Source organism: Mustela lutreola, chromosome 6, assembly GCF_030435805.1.
Source record: "Mustela lutreola isolate mMusLut2 chromosome 6, mMusLut2.pri, whole genome shotgun sequence".
Classification (NCBI taxonomy): Eukaryota; Metazoa; Chordata; class Mammalia; order Carnivora; family Mustelidae; genus Mustela; species Mustela lutreola.
In genome coordinates, this window is record NC_081295.1 from 155,984,128 (window position 1) to 156,008,971 (window position 24,844).

The 24,844-nt window shown below is 44.4% G+C and overlaps 3 protein-coding genes and 1 pseudogene across 3 annotated transcripts; 3 read left to right on the top strand and 1 right to left on the bottom strand.

The window, feature by feature from the left end:
- Nucleotides 1-4,358: 4,358 nt before the first annotated feature.
- LOC131833027 (histone H2B type 1-C/E/F/G/I) lies at nt 4,359-9,577 on the top strand. Its single transcript, XM_059176274.1, has 2 exons — nt 4,359-4,757; nt 5,791-9,577. The coding sequence occupies exon 1, from the start codon at nt 4,368-4,370 to the stop codon at nt 4,746-4,748; it is 381 nt and encodes a 126-aa protein (XP_059032257.1). The 5' UTR covers nt 4,359-4,367; the 3' UTR covers nt 4,749-4,757; nt 5,791-9,577.
- Nucleotides 8,963-11,390, bottom strand: LOC131833047 (histone H4). The gene has a single exon (XM_059176296.1). It carries the CDS (start codon nt 11,360-11,362, stop codon nt 11,051-11,053), a length of 312 nt encoding a protein of 103 aa, XP_059032279.1. The 5' UTR covers nt 11,363-11,390; the 3' UTR covers nt 8,963-11,050.
- Nucleotides 11,391-14,158: 2,768 nt separating this feature from the next.
- On the top strand, nt 14,159-14,946 carry LOC131832998 (histone H1.4-like). The gene has a single exon (XM_059176245.1). It carries the CDS (start codon nt 14,249-14,251, stop codon nt 14,894-14,896), a length of 648 nt encoding a protein of 215 aa, XP_059032228.1. The 5' UTR covers nt 14,159-14,248; the 3' UTR covers nt 14,897-14,946.
- A 122-nt stretch (nt 14,947-15,068) lies between these two features.
- LOC131833039 (histone H2B type 1-M-like) lies at nt 15,069-23,060 on the top strand (annotated as a pseudogene).
- The last annotated feature ends 1,784 nt before the right edge of the window (nt 23,061-24,844 follow it).

Sequence of the window (24,844 nt, forward strand, 5' to 3'; positions counted from 1 at the left end):
GGTGCCTGATATATAATAGGTGCTCAAAAAACAACTTCTGAATAAGAAAATAAATCTATATGCAAGGTGCTTCCTCCTGAAGGGGTTTAAGTTTGCCTTCAGGTGGCACTAGAGGGCGCTCAAACCCACGGCACTTTAATTTAAGGAAGCTTTGGTAGAAACTCTAGACTCTTGAGTAGGTCTGCGTTAGATCTTTGCGGCAAATTTCCTCTAACCTCCTCCACAGACCCCTGCAGAGAGGAACCGGTTTTCTTTGTAGGGATCTTTGCTAGATTCTCCCCACCCCCGTCCGCCTGTGTTTTCTCAAAGAGCGCTGGTTCTGTGCTAGGTGTCTCCAGTTAAAAGGCCTAGAACTCTCTTTTCCCCAAGAGGCTGCCATTAATTGACAGAAGTGCAGTATCTTAATATTTGCCTCCAGGGAACCCAATCTCATGTGTTTATTAGTCAGGCTTCAGCTCCTGGGTATGTATTGTTCTGGGAGATCTGGGGAGTTTTCCTTGGTTTCTTGTTATCTGGGCCATGATGTGCTAGGGTGTGTTTGCCATTTATCAAGTCCTTGGCTATTTTGCTTCAAGATTGCTTTCCAGAATATCTTGTTGTCCACACTGGAACCAAAAGTCCTTACAGCGTACCTCTCTATCCCCACTAATAGTTGAGTCTTAAAATTTGTTTAATATTAATACTGCTATACTTGCTGTTCCCCTCATCCCTATTTTTTCTATATTATTATTGTTTAAATCTATGCAAGATTTTTTTTCCAGACCCAAATAAGAGGAAGACATTCTAATGCACATTTTGTGTGTAATACAAAATGTGCATTATTATAAAATTTATTATAAAAATGTGGTAAACATCACAAAATGATAAAACATTGTATGTATTCCAGAACTCTAGCATAATGCTTTTCTGAGAAAGGCAAAGAAAAACTTGTAAAACTTTCATGACACCACAATCATAGAGCAAAATAAATAAAAAATATTATATGGAAGCTAATATCTACCATAACTTTGGAGATACATTTTATGTAAACCTAAAAAAAAAAAAAATCACTGTTCTTGGATCTGGAGACAATTTTTATAGATAATGAGCCCACCAGAGCATACTTATAGACTTTGCTTTTAAATTAATGATTTGTAATGCCTCATCATCAAATATTCACTGCTTAGAGGGGTTTAGAACAATTGAGATTCAGGAGCTCTATGGGGACAATTTTTATGTTATCCAACTTGTATTTCTATCATAATTATTATATTTCAGTAATCTCATTTCAGATTACATTAAAACCAAATGTGTCTAATATTTTTACATTTTGAACTTTTTTAAATAACAGACCAACAAGATTGAAATGAGATGTCATTGATTGTAACTGACAATATTGATCTTTATGTGACACTTTGATCCTGGAAAACAGCAATGATTAGAGGAATACCCCTCAACCTTTGTGCTCCAAAAACAAGGAATCTTATTTTCCCCTTATGACTTAGATACACTCAAGGATAAAATTTTGTTTACCTATGACAAGGCCAGACAAGACCCTCCAATTCCCATTCTTTGCCTCATAAACAATTAGCTGAACCACTTGTCCCCATTCACTAATCAGAACAATATGCTTGTCCACCAAACTTCTGTTATATTTTCCCCACTCCCCAGACCCCTGGGCTTTGACTTGCCCTCAGCCTCCTAAGCGTCCCTCCTCAGAACTGGCTGGCCTCAGGGTAAAAGATTTTCTAATTTGCTTTCTGATCAAGGCACTTTTTTTTTCCCCCACCCACCTTCCTATACTCAGGTTCTTTCTAGACTTGTTTACTCTTCCCTCAACAAAACCCCTTTTGCCTAATCTTGTAGAAGCTTGCAGATCTGATGCAATCAATGGTCACAATTTCCGTATTGCAATAGCCCCTTTCAGCCCGTCAGTAATCCTTTCCCCAAAAGTCTTTCCTTACAAAATCATGATCATTTTAACACAACTCTTGGATTATTTTGTTTGCATATATAGTTTGTGTTCACTAAATTCATGTAGGCATGGAATAAAGACAGCAGTTCGGGTCAGTCCTCACTACTTTTCAATATCATAGAGGCCAAGTTTATCTGTTTCAGGTTCACACATTTAATTTAGTGGCTTGGTGATTTAGACCCATGATTTAAATCCTATAAACCCAATGGTTACACTTGTGGGGCAAATTGTCTGGAGCTATTGACCTGTTGCTCTTATGTTACCCTTCATATTTGTCCCAAATTGGAAATAAATCAGACCACAAAGGTCTTGTGTTTCCAGGCAGTGTGTTAAAAATGATCACATATTTGCAAAAAGAAATTCCCTTTTCTGAGTGCAATCTTAAGGGAAGAAATTTTTGAGTAAAGTTAGAGAAAATCATCACTCCTAAAATGGGCTCTACAGTGTTGGCTCTAGTCTATGGCTTTCAACTTTACCCATAATGAAAAATATATTAAATTTTCAAATGGTAAATGAATAAAGAGGTAGTATTAGTGTTACAGGATTTTTTTCTCCGATAGTGCCCACGGTCCTTGGTCACACCACTCTGAAGAATGAGAGGTAGACCAGACAGACTGGTGGGCAGCAAAACACAGTTTATTGAGTGACAGCAAAGCAGCTCTCAAGGTGGGAGGGGACTCGAAGTGGTTGCCCCAGAGTTTCTAAGTCTAGGGGTTTTATGGGGTGGTTGCTGGGCTGCTTCAATCTGATTAGCCCTTCCTGTGCCTGTAATCCAATAAGATTTTTCTCACCTATCTCTCTTACAGAAAAAGGTGGAGGGTTCCTTCTAAGGTGGTATAAAACCCTTTCAAGCGTTGTTTCCTCTTTGGGCGGGGGCCCCTTGTCCCTGCCTGCCTTCCTTCCATTTATCCATCACTCGTAAAGCTAATTTAAGCTAACAAATAAAATTAATGGCAAAGCTGAGATAACAAGTGATCCTAAACAAAGTATTGAAAAGGGTGAGTTTTGTTTTGTTTTGTTTTTAATTTGGGAAAGAAAAGGGAATCAAGTAATAATATATGGTCGTTTATGCCCTCTTTTTATGGGGCACTCCACATGGGTGAAGATACAAGCAACTGTATGGACAGCTCCCTAGAATAGTGCTTCCCTCTCTGTACTGTGCACCCACATTACCTGAGGATTTGGTTAAAATTCAATCTGATTTTTAGCTCTGGGGTAGAGCTCCCTCGTGATTTGCTGGTGGTGGTTCAGTGACCAAAATGTGAGTAGCCAGTCAGTATGGGGCGGGAAAGGGGGGCAGATTAAATTAACTGGAGACCAAGGATCAATGGGAAATGAGACTATTCCAGAATCCAGCCCAGCAAACGAAGTGAGTGTATCAGGCTATAATTAAGAAAACCCAAGGTTTCTGGGTGGCTCAGTTGGTTAAGCATCTGAGCTCCTGTTGGTCAGCTCTGTCCTATACTCACCCGTCTCTTCAAAGCCTGCTCTTTTCTTGCCTCTTCTGAACTAGGAGTAACAGCCCAGCGTCCTCCATCATTCCTTGGTGGTATCCCTTAACCCTGCTCACAATATTCTAAATAGTCTCTTTATTATTTAATTCTTAAATATCTCCCCCTGCTTGTGCTCTGTTATCCCTACCCCATGAATAAAGTTGTGTTTTTTGTTGTTGTTGTTGTTGTTGTTGTTGTTGTTTTTTAATAACTGTCTTAAATAGGGAGCTGAGGGCTTCAAGTAAAGAACTCGCTGCCCAACGGTAAGGCGTGTGGTTATCCAGTAGCCTCAAGCTACTGGTTATCCAGTAGTCTGAGCTTCATCAGGATCTAGTTCAGGGGGTCTATCTGAGGTCACTCCGGTCTTAGGACACCTCCTGCTCCATCACTGAGCAAGCAGTACTCAAGGCGTTGGTCATTTTCCCTCAATTCAGAACTTCTCTGATGAACAGTGTGTCTAGAGAGTATCTTACTGAGCTGACAGCCTCTTTACCATCTCTCTCACAGGTCAAAACCCAGATTCAAATGTAAAGATACAGCTTTCCCAGCAGCTGTGCCAGGACTTGCAAATCAGAGGCGTGACCTAGACCTGAGCTTTGCCTCTATGGCAATTCGAAACACGAAAGAAAGTAACATCTAGTTTCTAAAACTAATTTAAAAAGTAATATAAAATGTTTATAAAGTAATCTGAACTTGTTACAAGGTTAACTGAAGAAATCGCCCGGAATGGGGAATAACTGCTCTCAGGATAGGACCAATGGAGAGAAGAACTGGAGCCAATCATTAGCCTGCAGCCGCACTAGGAGCCGACGAATCAACGATCGTAAAACGCATCCCTCATTTGCATACCACTGCCTACAAATAGGCAGGATCCTGGCTCGGGCTCCGTTTTCTCTTCTGCCAGAGGAAAGCGACTCAGCATGCCTGAACCCGCCAAATCCGCGCCGGCCCCGAAGAAGGGCTCCAAGAAGGCGGTGACCAAGGCGCAGAAGAAGGACGGCAAGAAGCGCAAGCGCAGCCGCAAGGAGAGCTACTCGGTGTACGTGTACAAGGTGCTGAAGCAGGTGCACCCCGACACCGGCATCTCGTCCAAGGCCATGGGTATCATGAACTCGTTCGTCAACGACATCTTCGAGCGCATCGCGGGCGAGGCGTCCCGCCTGGCGCACTACAACAAGCGCTCGACCATCACGTCCAGGGAGATCCAGACGGCCGTGCGCCTGCTGCTGCCCGGGGAGCTGGCCAAGCACGCCGTGTCCGAGGGCACCAAGGCCGTCACCAAGTACACCAGCTCCAAGTGAGCTTGACAAGTAAGCGTCCTGTCCTCCAACCCCAAAGGCTCTTTTCAGAGCCACATGTTTTCACAGGCAGAGCTGCGCACTACCAAGCGTTGTGGCCTCAGCTTGGGTTCCCGTAGGTTAATGGGGACACTTGGGACATCATCCCGTGTGGTCCTGACCGGCGTTCCCTGTGTGAACAGGTGTGCCCGGCCGCGGAAACGAAAGCGCGCCGAAGAGGCCAGCGCTCACTCCCCCAGCCCGTGCACCTCACGGCCACCTTCCCACCACTGCGCGGGCGCGGACTCCGCCTTTTCTCAAGGGTCACCCCACAGGGTCTCCGCAGCCAGAGTGAAATTCGAAAAGCCCGCCGCCAGAAGGCGGGACTTCCTGTTCCGGTGGCTCCAGGCTCGCGCCCCAGGGACTCTGTAAGACTCTGCGACTCGGACCGTCCCCTCCCCCTCCCCCGCCGGCTTCCCGGCCTTTTCGAGTCCTGCCTGAGCGTCTGGTCCAGGACTTTAAAATGTGTGTTCGGGGGCTGCAGCGCTCCAGGAAGGACTCTAAGGTTCTTACCAGTTGTTCATTGTGCTTTACCGCTTTCCTTCTGAAGCTGCTGTGAATAGGCGATCGTCATTACATTTGACTTCTTCAGAGTGTCCTGGAGAAGAATCCATTCACCCCTACTCTCCTCTCTGGCTCCCAGATGACCCCCCAGTGTCCTCCCAGACCAACACCCTCCAGTGCACTCCCGGACTAAGAGGGCTGGGTGGCTCAGCACCTCCCAGTCTGTCCTTTTCTGTGCGAGCTTCCTTCCAAGCCCTCCACCTGTCCTGTCTCCGGTCTCGCCCCCCCGGGCTCCGCTGAGCAGCTGTGTGTGGCAAAGGAGACAGGGACCCACCCGGGCCGGTCAGAGCCTGGAGAGCAGATGTGGACTCGGGCCATGCATTTTAACATACTAATGCTGGACACCAAGGTCTGGAAGGCTGCTGTTTGTGATCACTTGATGCCAAAGACGCTAAACCGTGAAAGTTAAAAGCAGGATTTGTCTCCTTCCCTCATTTTCCAGGCACCGTGACCTAGAGGCTTCCTTCTGGAAGTTAGGTGAGAAAGACTGGCTTGCCTGCACCACACCTGTAAGTGGAAATCCCGAATGCGTCCAAGAAGAGCCAACCGTCCTCCAGACACTCCCAGCCAGCCTTCCCAACCCCACTGTCCCATCTCCCTCTGTTCTCTCAAGAAGAGCAAAATGAGCACAAAGAAACAATGAGAGTTTGTTTTCAGTTGCCAAATTACAGCTGCCCCTCAACTTTTTCTGACCATCTTGATTTCAGTGTGAGATGATACTAAAAGTCCTCTGTCCCTGGAGAATCAATGTTTCATTCCACAGGGAGAGTCGTGTAAGAAAGCATACTGGATCCTATCTGATTCCCTCTGCCTTTCAGGGATCCCCCTACTGCATGAAACCGGAAATCCAGCTCTGTAGCCTACCCCTTACGGAAAACTCAAACCAAACCTCAGAGAATTCTCTTCCTCCTATTTCTCTGATGTTTCAGGTTTGGGTTTTTGTTTTGATTTCATGTCATTTATGTTTTATTTTCATTTATTGCTTTTCCCCAAGTTTTGGAATTCCGAGCCCTCTCCAGCCTCCAGGCCTTTGCAAATGTTCTCTTCCTGAAATGCCCCCGATTGCAACTTTGTCCCCAACACACATACACACACACACACACACACTCACACCACAGTTATTGTTGTTGTTCTTTAATCAACTCACTTTTCAGTTCAATCAAAATGTTATTGGGGAAGCTGATCTGCACCATTAAAAACTCTCACAGTCACAAAGAACTGGCCATATTCCCAGCCCCAAACCAGTCATTACTAAGAGCCTGGGACTATCAGGACTACTGTGGCTGAATCAGGACCTGATCCCTGAGAACAGGGAGAAACTCTGCCTTCCCTGGGGCACAAGGCAACGAAGGGGGAAGACCAGAACAAAACTGAGGCTGTGTCAGGGTGAAGGAGGGGAAATGGCAAAGACTGGTACAAAGGCCTTCTAGGCAGAAAGAGCCTCCATCTGGCTCATTCATACCCCAGGTCCAACAGGGAATTATGTCCTGAGTTTACAGAGCAGCACTTCTAACCTTAAGTGTGCATCGATATCCCCTGGAGGCTTGTTAGAAGACAGCTTGCTAGCCCCACTCTCAGGGTTTTTGTTTCATTAGCTCTGGGGCATATCTGGGCACTTGGCTTTTTTATTTGTGTATTTGTCAGAGACAGAGCACAAGCTGGGGGAGCAGCAGGCAGAGGGAGAAGCAGGCTCCCCACTGAGCAGGGAGCCTGATGTGGGACTCTCTCCTAGGACCCTGGGACCCTGACCTGAGCTGAAGACAGACACTTTACAAACTGAGCCACCAAGTTCCCAAAGATATAAATTCTGCTTCTAGCTGCTATGCTTTGAGAACATCTAATACTTGTATAACGAGCTAACCAAAGCCCCTTCCAGCGTGGAGGGTTCTGTTATGGAATAGGAGGAAAGAAAAATCAGGTGCACCCCGATGGCTCAATTGGTTAAGCGCCTGCCTTAGTATCGAGTCAGGACCATGGCTTCCTGGGATCAAGCCCCACCCCACCTCCCTGTCAGCCCAATAAAGCCCCAGGGTAGGAAGGAGTGTGTGCTCAAGGATGGAAGTGCTGTGAGCTGGGGGACTAGGAAGCAGAGACAAGGTGTAAGAGACAGGGCTGGGGGTTCAACAGATGCTGAGCATTTCCGACCTTGTGGGCCAGTGAGGGCAGCCAGTTGTATTGTGCCCTGAGAAACTCTTAGAATTTGAAAGCACCCAAGCTGCTGTGTGGAAAATGGGATTTATGGGATTAACGGTAAAAACAAGCAGAAGGAGGAGGGGAGAGGTTATTGCAATAACACTGGTGACATTATTACAGGTGTCATGGGAGGAGAAAGTCTAAAGAAGGTACCGATGAACAGGGTCTCGTGGGTGAAGAAACACGGAGCTGACATTGACCCAGCACGTTCCGTGTGTTTAAGAGACTGTACCAACCTCTTTGCAAAGGGTAGCTCACTTCGTCCTCTCACCACCCACAGTATCAAGACCCAACTATTCTCTCCTAGTTGACTAGGGATGAGCAAGGTGTGGGGCTGGGGTTAGAACCAGACTGCGTCTCCAGGCCGTGTGCTGCCCGGCACCTGACAGCGCTGCTGCACTTCCTCGGTGAATGATGCAGAGTTAGGGGACAGGATGAGGTTTCAGAGACTGGGACATGACAATTTTTAAAAACCCTTAAGCGTTCCGCTGGAGGTCAAGTGCGTTGTTGTACGTGTGAGTCTGGAAATCAGAACAACTTGGGGACTGAACATGGAATTTTTGGAGAGTTTGGAAATAGAAACTTTACTGTTGTTGGCACACGCTGAAACTGCCTTTTACCTATGGAGAAAGAATAAAGAAGCACTCGAAACTTTAGAAAGAAGGCAGCCAAAGATTCTAATTGGTGAGGAAGAGAACTAAGAGGGTAGGGTCACAGAAGTCAAGAAAATACTTTCAGGCAGGAGGTCATGGACAATCTGCTGTGACATCACTGAAGTGAGAACACATAGAACAGTTAGATGCCGTAAATGGAACTCACTGGAAACTCAGGGTACAGATACTAAACGGCAACCCAGACATATGGGACACTTCAGAGCTCAGGATTTTGCCTCTTCTCTGGGTCCCAAGAGTCCCCACATTGTCACTTTTTCTGTTGGGCCATCGCGTCTGATTGATGCCAGCACCCTTCCAGCTGAATTTAGTGGATCTACTATCCAAGAAACCAGGGAAAGGGATAGAAGAGAAAGGCCTGAGGACCCAGGGATTTCTTCAGAGTGGTCAGAGAACATCTCTTTCAAGAGACTTTTTTCTTCCTTAAATTACCTGCAATTTTTTATGATTGCATCCACAGAACTTGCATTCATATACTGACAATTTCATATGAATATATGTAATGCATATCTGTTGAACACATACTATAATCATATTATTTACCCTGAGTTGTCTCACTCAATCCTCACAAAAATATGAAGCTGCTTCTGCATTACAGATGGAAGCACTTAGTGATTTGCCAAAGACCACAAAGATAGAAAATGCCAGTTGGGGACTTCAAGATTATGCCTTCATGGTTTAAAAGTCCTCATCTTTTTAACTGGGTCTCTAATTCATGAGGAATAATGATAAAAGTGAGAGCAATAATAATGAAAGAGAAAACATAAAGGCTTTATTTACCATGTGCCATGTACTAGGCAAAAAGCTTAGTACCAAATATTTGATTTTATTCACCCCAAACCCATAAGGTAGATATTACTGTTATCCTCATTTTACAAATGGGGAAACAGAAACACAGAGAGGTTAAGTGACATGACTAAAGACGACACAAACCCAAAGACTAAGCATCGTTCTGTATAATGTTTCCAGTTTGTTTTTTGTTTTGTTTTGTTTTGTTTTATCTCTGAGGGGATATTGGGAACTTGTAAACTTAATCTATGATTTGCTCAATGACATAGACTACTACATACCTAGAAGTTGTCAGTGTATTTACCGAGACTGATGATGAGATACAGGGTCGATAGGCCTTAAGAAAAATTCATGGACTACTCTCTGAATTGGGCTGAAAATAAACTCCTTATTGTTTTTATTCACTCCCAAATCATCTGAGATTGAGTCCGTTTGGTCATTCAGGCCTCTGAGAATCGGAAGTTTTCAAATTGGGCTATTTATCTTGCATTCTTACTCACAAACTGTTAAGACCTCATCTAACTTCTCAAGAATATATAGGTCTACTGCCCACAGTGAATAAAGAGTGACAAATTATTCTTGTTCAATTTGTTCTTTATGTAATATGTCTCCTTTCCTCTCTTACATTTTGGATGTCTTGATCTCAGACCCTGAAGTAGACTCCAAATTACTGACACGAGTCCATGGAGCCCTGGGAGTTCCTGGAATGAGCCTCAGAGGAAACATGAAACAGAGGAAACATGGGAACACAGCCTCATGAAATGTCTATATCCACAGGAATATTTTCTAACACGTTCTCAAAGGAGTTTGTGATCCACTTATTGTTAAGACCAACTCTACCAAAAGGAGCCAGTACTTTGAAACATCCGGATTACAACTGCCTAGGACATTTGGACGGTCCGTGTATTTGTTTCTACCTTGTAATGAGCTCCTACTCTGTGTTCTGTCCAGAATGGAACACAGTAGAACATACACTAAGGAAAGACGCCCATTTGGAATCATCTTTCCTTAAAAGCAGTTTCAGATCAATAAAGCGACTGTCCACACTGCTACCTAATTTAAGAAAACAAAGCCGTATTTGGTTTGTAAAATTAAGTTGCTTTAACAGAGGTTCGACAATAAATTAGCCTAAAGACAGCTATTCATGTCACACGGGACAGATGCACTGTGATTAATCCAGCTCTGAGGGGACAACTGTCCTTCAAGTCATCGCTCTGCTGTCCCTTAGGACCTGATGCCTCTGCTAGGTCAAACATTACCTTTTTATTGGGTGGAAAGAGGGAAGGTTTTAAAGCCCAGACCTGAGAGTGACTTCTGCTGACTTCCAAGAGATTTTAGCTACATTCTTACCTCTGTTGCCAGAAAAGCCAGGACATGTTGCCTAAGGCTAGAGACCCATCTAACTCGCTATGCCTTTATGTTCCAGTGAACAAATTTTATTGGAAAATGACCAGCTTACGGTGAAATGATTCTCACATTCTTTAAAATATAAACCATTCTGAACACATACACATTGGCAAAGCAGACAGTCAGACACTAAGTTAACAGAATGGGCAACCAACTTAAGAAACTTGCATTTTTTCCTGATCCATACAGGTGGGATCTAAAGAAATGAGTTTGAAAGACCAGCCCCGACCCCGCAGGATGTGTGGCAAGCAGGCAATACTATCCTCACTTGTTACCTGAAAAGTACACAGCATTGTTAGATCATGATTATTCGCCATTACGAGCCAACAGACACTAGACTGCTGCATTTGGATAAGTCTTTCTGGATTCAAAGTCAAAACAGCTCTGCAAAAGAATTCTTGACAGGGAAACCAACGTACCCACTCCACCTGTTAGTACAAACCGCCTAACTTCACTTTTTTCTCAGAGAAACGAACGCAGACGCACAGTAGCAAGCTCTATCAATAGAACCTAGAAATGGCAAAAGAATTACAAGTAATTATACACCAAGAAATGAACAACTCTTTCTGGCGACTAGATGGGTGGCCCTGAAAAGGGCCTTTGGGTGAGATACGAAAAGTTCCGAGGCGGAGACAAAAATGCTCAGCCCCCGAAGCCGTAGAGAGTGCGGCCCTGGCGCTTGAGCGCGTAAACCACGTCCATGGCCGTGACCGTCTTGCGCTTGGCGTGCTCCGTGTAGGTGACGGCGTCGCGGATCACGTTCTCCAGGAACACCTTGAGCACCCCGCGGGTCTCCTCGTAGATGAGGCCGGAGATGCGCTTGACGCCGCCGCGCCGGGCCAGCCGCCGGATGGCGGGCTTGGTGATGCCCTGGATGTTGTCCCGCAGCACCTTGCGGTGGCGCTTGGCGCCCCCTTTGCCCAGGCCCTTCCCGCCCTTGCCGCGACCAGACATGGTAACTCAAGTCTCTCCAAACCCCTGAAACACCACGAGCTGGGGCGCCAAGCAGCCCTTTTATAGCAAGGCGACGGACCTGTTTGAAAACAGCAAGGGCAGGGGCGGGACCACATTCAGCTCCCGCCCACCGCCTCTTACTCAGGCGCCCAGCGCCGCGCACACCAGACAGGCGGAGTACCTGAGGCGACTGTGCATAAGGGTGGCGGTGCGGGCATGGGGGTGGGTGTAATTCCACAAATCCCCCCCATGTACGGTCATCAGTGTGTGCGTGAGCGTGCCACACTTGCAGCCACTGTGCCGGGCACCAACGCACACGCTCTCCACAAAGAAGCCTCCTACCTGGCCTTCACACTTCCCAGATAACCCGAGAAATACTCAGTAACTTCTGGCTGTTGTCCCTAGGAGACGCTGGAAATAAAGTTTAAAGTTTGAGGCTCCTCACAGCTTTTTCGCTAAGTTTGTGTTTGTCTTATCGAGTCATGTCTGGTTCGCTAAGCGAGGCTCGCGGGGATGCAGCTGGACAGCCCTATGGGAGAACTAAGAACGTTAAACCTTTCAAAGTCAAATTGGAATCCGTTACATCTACACTGGTAGTTCTTGCTCACAAGGGCAATCCTTGACTTTAATGGATTAATAAATATACCTGTTAACAACAGTTAGGGGTTTTGGTAAGTTTGGTAATGGTATTGTAATAACACCATTGTAATAATTCTTTTCCTATGCATTCCTATGTGTGTTCTCTTAAGCACTTAAAAGCATTATTCTGGAAAGAGGCCCATTAGCTTCATCAGATATGCAAAGAATTCCATGACCCGAACTGATCAAGAACCCATCTTTAGGATCATCAGAACCTTGAAAGACTCTAGGTTTTGAAAATGTACAGAGAGGAACTTTGGGAAATGCCATGAATTTTGGAATAAAACCCATATATTGGTAACAATACTCTAACGGGGTTGTGTAAGGGTAAATAGCAACGATTTTCTTCACTTACCAGCAGCAAAGATATCATAGCAAGATGTCGCCTGGTGTACGAAGGTGCAAAGGCAAATATCAAGCAAGTACCCAGAAATACAAGTTTGAGAGTTAAGCAAGGGGACTATGCACCTGAAGGGAGCGAGAGACTGGGAAATTATCCACATCAAAGTACTCATGACCCCATGAAGGTGACTGGGGCAGCACTTTGGAGTCTCCCTACATTGACATGGCCTAGACACAGCTCTTCTTTCTTGGTACTGAATCTCTATTAATTCCCCCATCATGGTTGTAATTCTCCTTTTTCTGTTTCTTGTATGCACTGACTACTGTCACAGCTTGCCACGGCTAAGCCTTTCTGGAATTCATACTCCTCATTGTAACCACTGAATAATCTTCAAAACCAATTATGGAATCAAACCACCATAAGAAGAATAGGAATACCTTAGCTCCATGACAAGTGGAGATAGAAAGTAAAAATGATTTATACTGAGTTGCTTGTTCATCTTGTCTCACCCATTTGAATCATGTTCATTTTTAACCTACAATGATGCTAACTTTCATGTTTGCCTTGGATGTGCTGAAAGAAGTATTCAGTCATTTCTTGATTTTGAGGGGATCACAAAGGAGGGTGAAATCTTCTGCTCTGTGCATTCCCACCATTTGTTTCCTTCACCATGGAAGAGAACCACAAATTGCTACATGTTACAAAATGAAGATACTATGTTAAAGAAAAAGAGTGAATTTAAGGAGTGAAGAAAAGCACATTACATCACTTTCTGTTGTAAATCTATTTTCTATTCAACATTAAGCACCAGTTGTAATGTGTTTCCTTCTATAAATAAAAAAGATAGAATATAAAACATACTTTTTTAAAAATGTCCTTCTCTCAAGGGAATTACATAAGCATGAGAATGTCTGTGTCTGTCTGTTGTACATGTGTATAACAGTTGACTCTATTACATTAATCCGTTCCATATTTTTCTTCTACAAGCACAGCAGAAATCTGTACCCACACTTGTAAATATATTAGTAACTGATCCCCCCCCAAATAAAATCAATGCAAATAAGATAATATTTCCAACCAAAACGGGGAGACAATTCTTTTTTATGCCTCTTCTAAGATTCCCGTCATCTATGGCAAACCTAAATCCAAAAACCATTTCAGGAGGACCAGACATTGCTGCATTCCCCATTTCCCTGGACAAATCTTGAATACCTGAAACCCCCAAATTAACTAACCCGCCGAAGTGTTACTAAAAACTGTGATAACGATTTTTTAGACAAAATAAAGACTGTTCTTGTCAGAATTAGCTGTTACTCCAAGCATCCTTTACTCTCATTCTTGTAGAGAAATGGAGGAACAGCCTGTGTTATTTCTCTTCATATGAAACAGATTTTCTGGGTAAATCTCCATGAGAACTGAGCAGTTGTTGAATATATGAGGAGCCAAGAGTGTCTAGAATATCACTAGAGAGCAAGAGATTGAAAGCACAAAGGGAAGAATTTATATTTTAAGGGAAAATCGAGAAGTTGTCTCTCTGACCGGTGAATCTCTGAGAGTGTCAGGGGATTTTGAAAAAAGCTGAGACTAACGAGATACAAACTGGAAGAAGAAAGCATGAAGATCTCAAAGCAGGAGGTGTCCCGCTTCGCTCCCGAATAGAACCGGTGTGATTCCTCCACGGGAAATTTTATTTTTTCTGCTTTCCTCAGTTGTAACAAACACAATTCCGGGACAGAGCGGAGACTCGGTTGCTGTCAGGTTGGGGACGGAGCCGGGAGCCAATCAGCGCGCGGCGTCGTGGTTGTATATATACACACACGCGCGCCGGCCGCGCAGCTCAACTCCGAGACTTTCTTCTTCTTCTTCTTCTTTTCCGCTTTTCCCGTCAGGAGTCCCAACGCACGATGTCTGAAACCGCACCTGCCGTGCCTCCCGCCCCGGCCCCTGCCGAGAAGACGCCCGTGAAGAAGAAGGCCCGCAAGTCCGCCGGTGCCGCCAAGCGCAAGGCGTCCGGGCCCCCGGTGTCCGAGCTCATCACCAAGGCCGTCGCCGCGTCCAAGGAGCGCAGCGGCGTGTCCCTGGCAGCGCTCAAGAAGGCGCTGGCGGCCGCCGGCTACGACGTGGAGAAGAACAACAGCCGCATCAAGCTGGGCCTCAAGAGCCTGGTGAGCAAGGGCACCCTGGTGCAGACCAAGGGCACCGGCGCCTCGGGCTCCTTCAAGCTCAACAAGAAGGCGGCGTCCGGCGAGGCCAAGCCCAAGGCCAAGAAGGCGGGCGCGGCCAAGCCCAAGAAGGCGGCCGGGGCGGCCAAGAAGCCCAAGAAGGCCGCGGGGGCCAGCGCCCCCAAGAAGAGCGCCAAGAAGACCCCAAAGAAGGCGAAGAAGCCCGCGGCGGCGGCTGTCGCCAAGAAAGTGGCCAAGAGTCCGAAGAAGGCCAAGGCTGCCAAGCCCAAGAAGGCGGCCAAGAGCCCAGCCAAGGCCAAAGCCCCGAAGCCCAAGACAGCCAAGCCTAAAGCGGCCAAACCCAAGAAGGCGGCCGCCAAGAAGAAGTAAGAGAATATGGAGTAGTTTAGAATCTTTAAAGGCTCTTTTCAGAGCCACCCCAGATCTCAAGAGAAGAGCTGTTGCACTCTGCAGGGGAAGGGGGCGTGGCGGGAAGGACCACTCCATGGACCAGGGGCGACACCTACCGGGACGCTAGTTAAGTGCACTATAATATAATTTAATATTTTGGAGTCCTAGTTTCCCCTTTATTTTCTTGAAGTGCGCGGTTTATACATTTACTGACCCACATTCCATACGGTGCGTTAAGAGGGAGCATGACTTGGGCCATAACTCTTACTAAATTTCCCGTCACCTTGTGCTTGGGGGACGCTAGAGTCATGTATATACCCACCTTAAAGACTAAGTGCTTAAGCCACCAAGTCCACTGAGAGAACAGAAGGCATTTCAGCGGCCACTGTAGTCCAGCATATTGCAGAAATCTTGGTCCTTCCCATCAAATTAGCTGTCGCGGAATGGCGCGTTTCTCCCCTAATAAGCACCCGCCCGCCAGGACCAGTATCTAGGACGTCAAAACCAAATGCGAGACCCCTCCCAGAGTTGGACGTTGTACCACCCAGCAACTTGTCCACATACAAACCCAGTTCCATCTTCTCCACGAAACCTTCACCTACTCAACCATTAAAAAGGGACATACTGTTGCTTGAAGCGGATTATTTATAGTAGCTTCGGGTAGCCTACTCTAGACCTTCTGATTGGGTCGAAGCAAACCATCAAGTCAGCCAATGAAAAGCTAGATCTTCTAGAATCTCCTACATTCGCATTTGTGAAGACACACTAAAATTAATCCAATCGTAAATGACCTTACTAACCTCGAGGAATACCGCATCTATAAATGAACGTGGCCTTGCGGAGATAGACTCTTTACCCCCAAGTTTTAGCAATACTGTAGTTTTAGTACAAAGATGCCTGAACCCACCAAGTCCGCTCCGGCCCTGAAGAAGGGCTCCAAGAAGGCGGTGACCAAGGCGCAGAAGAAGGACGGCAAGAAGCGCAAACGCAGCCGCAAGGAGAGCTACTCGGTGTACGTGTACAAGGTGCTGAAGCAGGTGCACCCCGACACCGGCATCTTGTCCAAGGCCATGGGCATCATGAACTCGTTCGTCAACGACATCTTCGAGCGCAGGCGAGGCGTCCCGCCTGGCGCACTACAACAAGCGCTCGACCATCACGTCCAGGGAGATCCAGACGGCCGTGCGCCTGCTGCTGCCCGGGGAGCTGGCCAAGCACGCCGTGTCCGAGGGCACCAAGGCCGTCACCAAGTACACCAGCTCCAAGTGAACTTGCCAAGTAAGCGTCCTGTCCTCCAACCCCAAAGGCTCTTTTCAGAGCCACGCATGCTGTCAATAAATGAGCTATAATTCTTTCTAAAAGCTATTCTCAGATGTATCCTACCAAGCTTAAAGCTAACTAAGAAGCTTCACTTTCATTTAGGGCCGCGCAAAAAGTATGTGCTCATTTCCCGGTCAGTTACAACACCCACCATAAGCTGAGCTCTCACTATGAGCGAAAACGGTTCTATAGAACCATTATTCCTTTAGTTTCACGAAACTAATAATTCTAAATGAAAATGCCCTTTCTAATGTAGACCTTCTGTTTCCATGTGCAGGGCTCCAAATTCATTGTTACATTGTTCAGGAACTTGGTAAATATAACTCCGTGGAAGCACATAATGGAAGGCTCTGAAAACTGTTCTGTTCAGAGCTTTTCACTTTCTTTTTAGATATGTAATACTGAAAAAAGCTGAAGACAATATGAGTATTAATGGAAATCTTACATCCGCTTTTCTGGTGTGCTAGCTTTGCAATTCCTCCCCTCTTTGCTGGGGGGGGGGGGGGTCTGTGCTGTGTCCTAAAGGCAGAGGGACAGGAAAGGGAACCTCTCCTGTCAGAGAGGGCTTCAAATGCTGTCACCTACTATAGCTTCTCTCCTAAGAAGTCCTATTTCTTTTAATCTTTAAACGGCAGCATTTAACTGTAAAGCCCTCCGGGTCACAAGAATACAAAGGATTTTCCAAAAAGATTTGAAAGAACCAAATACAAATTCTAGAAATAAACCTAGCTGTAAATTAATTATATGAAAATTAAAATTAAAGGCTTGCTGGATAGGCCAAATAGTCTATCGACCCCAGATGAAGAATTTACATGAACTCTGTAAGCAGAGTTGATCCAAAATGCGGGAAGAGAAATGTAATAGTGAATTTAAGAGATCTGGAATTAGAAGTAAATTTGGCTGCCATACATCTAATCGGGGTACCACAAAGAACCAGAGAGAATGGTTCAGGAGCGAGCTTTCAAAAATCATGGCTGAGAATTTTTTAGAGTTGTCAGATTATGCATTAATTAAAATTAATTTAATTAATTAATTAAAAATAAATAGAGTGAAACTCATACACCAAAGGGAGTCACTCTGTCACATGGTGAAGTAACCCCCACAAATTCTCCCAACAAATGTAAGGCTGATTTTCACAAGGTTCTGCTTTCTATTCAGTTCTGAGAGATGACATCAGACTAAAACACTGTAATAAACTCTTGGGCATGATAATTAATAAAGGTATATAATAAGTATAATAAGTATATATAAATAATTTGATTACCAAACCTTGTCGATTCTAATCAATATTGATGGACTATCTTCTCATTGCCTATAATCCTACCATTAAAAAATCAAAACATTTGATATTCTTCCCAATGTTTATTTCTGTTAATTACTTTTATCACGTTACTATGTTAGCTAAAATCACAAACTATTTGCCATGTTAGGTGTGCTAGCAGACATCACTGTCTTTGTCTTCCTTCTCATGGAAGTGACTTTGGTAGGTCATGCCTTGTGAAAACCTTGTTTGCCTGCGTGCAAATGTCAGCATGTAATCAGTATGTGTTGATTAGTTTCCTTCTAAATATATTTGAAGAGTTCTTACTAGTAATGCTGTGTGAACTGTTGCATTTGATGGAATCATGTGCTTTTCCTCCTTTATCCTGCTCCAACGCAGTACAGGTAGATTTCCTAGTGTTCCTCCATACTTGCATTCCGAGGCCAAATTTTATTTGGTCGTGTTCTGTTATTATCTTAAATATTGGCTGCACACATTTTAGTGTTTCAGAGGTATTTTACCTCCTCTGTTCACAAATAAAATCATGATGATTTTCTCTTTGGGGTTCATCCATGGACATGGTGTCATTAAGATTAGGATAATGTCAAAAGCTTAATTGTGGTCCTTCCTCTATACTCTACTGCTGCATAACAAACTACCTAAAAAATCGGCAGCTTCAATCAACAAATATTTATTATCTCATTTTGTTTCTGGGTTGTCGGGAATCCAGAAGTGACTTGCTGGGAGGTTCTGACCAGGGTCTCTCATGAGGTTGGAGTCAAGACATAAACATGGGCTGCAGTCACCTGAAGGCTTAACTGTGTCTGGCGAGTCCCCTTCCAAAGTCGCTCACTCCCATGCTACCCTGCTGGCTCTTGGCAGGAGGACCTCAGTAGGACCTCCATGCCCTGCCACGTGGACCGCTCAGGAGGGCTAATGGATTCTCTTCCACAAAGACAAATCATAGAGAGAGTGGGGGAGCCTGAGAGAGTGGGAGAGTGCTCCATGGGGAGCCTGCTTCCCCCTCTCTCTCTGTCTTTCTGCCTATTTGTGCTCTCTGTCAAATAAATAAGTAAAATCTTTAAAAATATAGATTTTTAAAAGAGTAGATAGAAATCAGCAGTATGATCACCTGGACCTAATACTTTTATAAGTGGTGGCTTGTTAAGAATATCAGGAAATTAGACTACATTGACCATTATCCACAAAGACCACAGAGACAAAACCAATCAAGCTCCCACATGATGTCCTGAGGGACTTTTCCCTGAGATTGTAAGGGACCAAACAGTGGTCTCTGCATTTACATTAAACCAGCACCTTGCAGGTACTTAGAGAAAATACTGAATGAATTCATCTGAGAACTCCTGACCAACTACCTGCACAGCAAATCTCCCATTCATGATGCTTGTAGGAATGTCCAACAAAACTGACAGGTGCAGGCGAAAAACAAAAAAAAAATTAAAAGTGACAATAAATACAATAAAAAGGAAAAACTCCAAAATATACTTTGGTTTATGAAAATACAAGAAATTAACAATATGGAAAAACACAAATTAATAAAATTTGCAGTTGGGAAAGAAGTTAAATTGATAGTTTTCAAAGGTAGAATTTGAATTGATGAATGACTCATACTTAAAAATAACCTACCATGTTCAAAGTGTAAGATAACATATTAAGAGGTAGCGAAAAGACATTTTATTTTAAGATTTTATTTTTTTATTTGACAGACATAGACCACAAGTAGGCAGAGAGGCAGAGAGAAAGGAGGAAACAGGTTCCCCGCCAAGCAGAGAGCCCAATGCGGGGCTAGATCCCAGGACCCTGAGATCTCGACCTGAGCTGAAGGCAGAGGCTTTATCCCACTGAGCCCCCAGGGGCCCCCCAAAAAGACATTTTAAAAGAAGATATTAGCATAATTTAGTCAGGAAGGCTTATTAGATCCTTGACACATGTCAAAATTCCCTATTCAATTGTACCATGGCAAGAATTCAGAGTATTTCTTACAAATCAGTCATTCGATAGGTAGTCACTGAGTGTCTCTGGGCCAGACACAGGCATGGGCACTACAGATGTAAACAGAGATGAGGCTGTTCTTGACCTTCTGGAGCCCTTAGGTTTGTAGACCATCAGGGAAGTTACAGCTAATTACTTGCTGTTTTTGTTTGTTTTATTATCATTCATTAAGACCTAAAAAACTGTTTATCATTGGGGTGCCTGGGTGGCTCAGTGGGTTAAGCCTCTGCCTTCAGCTCGGGTCATGATCTCAGGGTCCTGGGATCGAGCCCTGCATCGACCTGCATTGGGCTCTCTGCTCCATGGGCAGCCTGCTTCTCCCCCTCTCTCTGCCTGCCTCTCTGCCTACTTGTGATCTCTCTCTCTGTGTCAACTAAGTAAATAAAATCTTTATTTAAAAAAAAATGTTTAAAAAAAGTGTTTATCACTCATTGGAAATATGCTGGCAGATTAATAGATTTGGGCTTATACGGGAACTATAAAATTAAGACAAATATTCACCCAAATATTTGAGTAATAAACAGAATAAGTAATACTAATATCATTGTGACTTAGTATAAAGTTAAGGAACAGTCCCATTAGCCTGTCCTCATGTCCAACATCAACTGCAAATTTGATGGGTCTCCAAAACCATCCTCATATTTGGTAATTCTTTAAATGGCTTACAGAATTCACTATTATTATACTCAAGGCTGGGATTTATTATGTCAAAGGAATACAGGTTAAAAATAAGCTAATTTCATTCCTGTGTGGAATTTTAAGAAACAAAACAGAACACAGAGGAAGGGAAGAAGAAATAAAATGAGATGAAAACAGAGGGAGACAAACCGTAAGAGGCTCCTACCTCTAGGAAACGAAATGAGGGTTGCTGGAGTGTGAGGTGGGTGGGGGATGGGGCGACTGGGTGACGGGCATTAAGGAGGGCACTTGATGGAATGAGCATTGGGTGTTCTATGCAACTGATGAATCACTAAATTCTACCTCAGAAACTAGTAATACACTATATGTTAATTAAATTCAATTTTAAAAAACCTTTTTTTTTAGTATATGTGCTGCCGAAGCGAGCACAAAAAAAATTTTTTTTCTAAATAAACCAAGCTAAGAGGCACATGAACAGAGTCTCTAAGGGGTCCCAACTCAGAGCTTCTAGTAATCCTTTTCCTTTGTGGGTATGGGGAGTGTTAATGCCTCCTGCAACACAACATTACAACAACACAATACACATTGCCAACCACAGGCCTTTATCACATAAACATGGTTGACTGTTGGCTGTCCACGTGCATGATCTTTTAGCCCACAGTTCCTCTGCAGGAAGTCCTGACGCCACATGGCCCAAAGCTTGCAACATAAAGGACATTATTACACTCTCCCATGCAGCCCAAGGCCTCTTCCTAAACAGATATTCTCGTGCTGCAGGACATTTCAAGAGCCCAGACATCACCTCCCAGCAAAAAGCAAAGGCCATACCTTCCTTTGGAAAACGTTAGTGCTTTACTACACACATAGTCCTAAAAAAATCTACATTTTTATGAATTAGATATCTGTCATTGACCATAACTTAAATTCTCCAACTATATGCTTTTTTGATGGTTCTGTTCCATAGTTTTGGCTATTTAGATCGACTGTGAACCCAAAAGTTTTATACCAAGCATTTTTTTTTAAGTTTTTTTTTTTTTTTTTTTTTTTTTTTTGAGAGAGAGGATATGAGAAGAGAAGGTCAAAGAGAGAAGCAGACTCCCTATGAAGCTGGGAGCCTGATGCAGGGACTGAAGGATCATGACCCTGATGGAAGGTGTTGCTTAACCAACTGAGCCACCCAGGAACATTCTTACTGAAGGCTGTTTTTTGTACTTTATTCAGATGAACGGCTTCAGCAGTCTCCTCCTTGACTTATACTCCTAACTGCCTTCCAAACCCTGGCTGCAGGAAAGAAGACTGAGGAGAAGTGGAGATAATGTTAGGGGAAGTTCTGAGTTCCTGACCTTCATTTTGCTGGCGTGAGTGCGTGGCGCTACACGTGAGAAAGGTTCTCTTTGCTTTACTTGAACAGCAGCATTTGAGTGACTTTTCCTTTCATAACCGTGACACCTGCTACCATGGATAGGGAACAGGAATTGTGGAAAAGTGAAGGACTAACGTTTTGGAATTTTGTCTATAAGTTCAGACATGAAGGTTAAGCTGTGTTTCATAAGTACAAAACATTATGTCTCACAACCAAGCTATGGCTACATTTTAGGAAAGATGGAAGAGCATAGGGGGGAGAATAAAGGTGAGAGAAATGGAGAGAGACTCAGAAAAAAACAGAAGCAAATGGCTACTATGAAAGGAGAGACAGAGCCTGAAGACCCAAGAGAAGCCAGAGAATGCTAGTCAGAGAAAGCTGAAAGGGAAAAGAGCGAGATGAGGGGATAGACCTTGTCATGTTTGGGATGCTTCATCTGGGTGTACCACCTGTTAGACACGAAATACTCCCCACATTTCTCGGGTGTTGGGGTGAGTGGGTGGATTACAATGCTACCACATCTGGGAGACACCCTCTGACCAGCACAAGTAAGATGGCGCCCTTCTATCACATTCTTGTGTTGTTCATTTTTCATTATACTTAGCAAAACTGATAAGAATTTGTGTATTGCTTGTTTCCTCTTTCCATTCTCCAGACAGTATGCTCCACCGATATGGTTAGTCTTTTTTGCTGCTGACTCCCTAATGCCTAAGGCTGTTCCCGGCACACAATGGGCTCTCAATGAGGTTTTGCAGCAATTATACCTTATTAAAGTACACATATACTATAAGAGCAGAGATAGAGGCCCCAGGAGAGTTGTTGCAATGGTTCAATAAACTAAGTGACTCAGCCTTTTGGAAGCTTATTTTTCACATCTATACAACAATAACAAAATAATTCTAAGAAGTAGTGTACTATTAAGGACGAAGCGAGATAAATCGTGTAAAGTTCTTAAAATGCTTATGGACATTTAGTATACACTTAACAACTGTTAGCAACTACTGTATTTTCTTTAGTCACTGAATTATAAGAACAGAGTAGTCAGTTCTTCTCGGGCCAAAACTAAAGAGAAATATGAGCTTTGAATGTTCAAATCCCAACCCAAAAAGTGTATTTGCGGGGATCTGGAACAAAGATCACCTTGTTCTGGAATATCTGTTGACTAAGCATGGTTTGAGACATCTGTTCATGCTAAAGATGACTAAGGCATAGGTAATATTGGAATAAATAGCTTATGAATATGTGTTAAAAGAACTCTTCCTTATACATCAAATATCAATACTGATGGCAAAATGGTATGGAAGAAATAAACCATTTTTATTCCTTCAATTATAGGAGAGAGATGAATGCAGAGAAGAAATAAATGCAAACAATAATGGAATATGTGGATGAGCTCATACAATTTATGAAGTATAAAAGTCTGATCTGCCTGAGAATGATTGATTAGTGTGTATATCCTGCTCAAATCTAACCCACCATGGTTTGTTTTTTGACTGATTCATCAGGAGAGCCTAAACAGCCTAAATAAAAGTGTTTTAGCATTTTCACTGTGGTTTTGCTCTAATTATAAAAATAGAATTTACTTCCTTACAGGCCCAGCGACTGGGAATTCGTTATTTACCACGAGTACCTTTGATTGGAGAAGTCTAAGTGAGGGCCACACGTCTGTAGACGAGATGTTATGAGTAATAAAATCTGGAGACATAGAATTCTGCATTCAATGTCGAGTCCAATCCTTCTCCTAGATCTCGCCTTTCCAGACATACAATTTATTTTTCCCTTTATCCTCTGGCGTCCAAGTCGGAGTGGGTAAGACCTAAGCCCTGTGGAAGGTAAACGGCTTGGTTTAGCTCAGCTGCCATTGGCGGAGTCACCCCCAGCATCGGAACTAAGGGAAACGCGACACTTCAAAGCAGTCCCAAACTCCAGCGTGCACCCAATCACCTGAAGTAGTCTGTAAACTATTGGGGCCGCCTCCCGGATTCTGACCCGCTAGATCTCTAGCAGGATCCGATAGTTTGCATTTCTCTATTACCCAGGTGCTGCTGGTGCTGCCGGTCCGGGGACTCGCGCCACAGAACTGAGATTTCAACCAGAAGAGGGGATTTCCTTGAAATACTAGTACCAAACACCAACGCAGTCACACTCGGGTGTAAACTGACTGCAAAGTCCTACAAATACGCAGCGGCCATTAGCCACCCTCCGCGCAGGCGTGCAAACTGCCCTGCGCGCCGACAATCCCAGCCCCCTCACCCTCTGACTCATGGCCACGCCCTCCACACACCCCCCCTCACTGGGCCGTTTCTCCGCACCCGTTCCGCCCAACGAGCCTTACGGCACATTACGTCCTTCCGGCTCCCCCGTGGGGTCGCGCGTCTTCTGGCGGCTTCCGGTCGCCTTAGGCTGGGCGGGTTCCCGCGGCGCCCCCTGCTGGTGCGCAGAAGCTGGTCACCCGGGCTCGCAGAGCTGAGGCTGGACCTTTGCCACAGGACACTGGGCGGTCCGCAGAGAAGAACGCCGGGCCGAGTGCTGTTCCGCCGGAGCAGCAGGACAGGAGTGTCCTTGGTGACCCTCCTTCCCGGCTGTGGGTGAGCCGGCCCCGTCCCTCTGCTGTGGCCGAGGGACCCTCAAGTGGACTCCGCGGGGCAGCCGGCTTGCACACCCGGTACTCACGGTCCGCAGATTTCTAGAGCATTTCCTGCGAATGTTTGAATATTACATTTTTTGTTTTTTTATGGTATTCATTCTAATCCATGTCTTTAGAACTGCTTTTAGTTTGGAAGCATGTGAGAAAGATTTTTATTTTTACCATCTTAGAGAAATTTTTCCTGTGGCTCTTTAGATGATGATGATAGAGTGCAGTATATATGAAACTAGTTTCTTTGTATCTATTGTTATTTTCCTGAAGCCAAGCCTGAAATCTTGAAATTATGAAATGTGTACCTTGTAATAAATCGTATATTCTGTGTACGTTAGCTGCAGAAGTCACAGATGAAGTATGTTTATCATGTTCAGTTTTCTATAACGATAAGCATTTTCCTTGGTTGCTATATGAAATTCTAAGAGTCGGATGCTAAAAGCTTGGCCTGTACTTGTAAACATGAAGTTGTATGTAATTCCGGCACTTCCTGCTATATATAGTGGCTGTGTGGTCAGGTGCGTGAGGGCCCTGAATGTTACATCCTATCAGTGGATTTTTACTTTGTCATTGTGGATTATAGTTCTTTCTCACTTTCAGAAGTTCTCTTTCATTAGTTTTAAAAATGGACCTTGTTTTGAATGTCCCTTGAATTTTGCCTGTGTTATTCCATCTCTAGCTGACAATTTCAAT

What these genes read in the sequence shown, in the direction of transcription:
- LOC131833027 (XM_059176274.1), top strand. Translation starts at nt 4,368, where the DNA reads ATGCCTGAACCCGCCAAATCCGCGCCGGCCCCGAAGAAGGGCTCCAAG.
- LOC131833047 (XM_059176296.1), bottom strand. Translation starts at nt 11,362, where the DNA reads ATGTCTGGTCGCGGCAAGGGCGGGAAGGGCCTGGGCAAAGGGGGCGCC.
- LOC131832998 (XM_059176245.1), top strand. Translation starts at nt 14,249, where the DNA reads ATGTCTGAAACCGCACCTGCCGTGCCTCCCGCCCCGGCCCCTGCCGAG.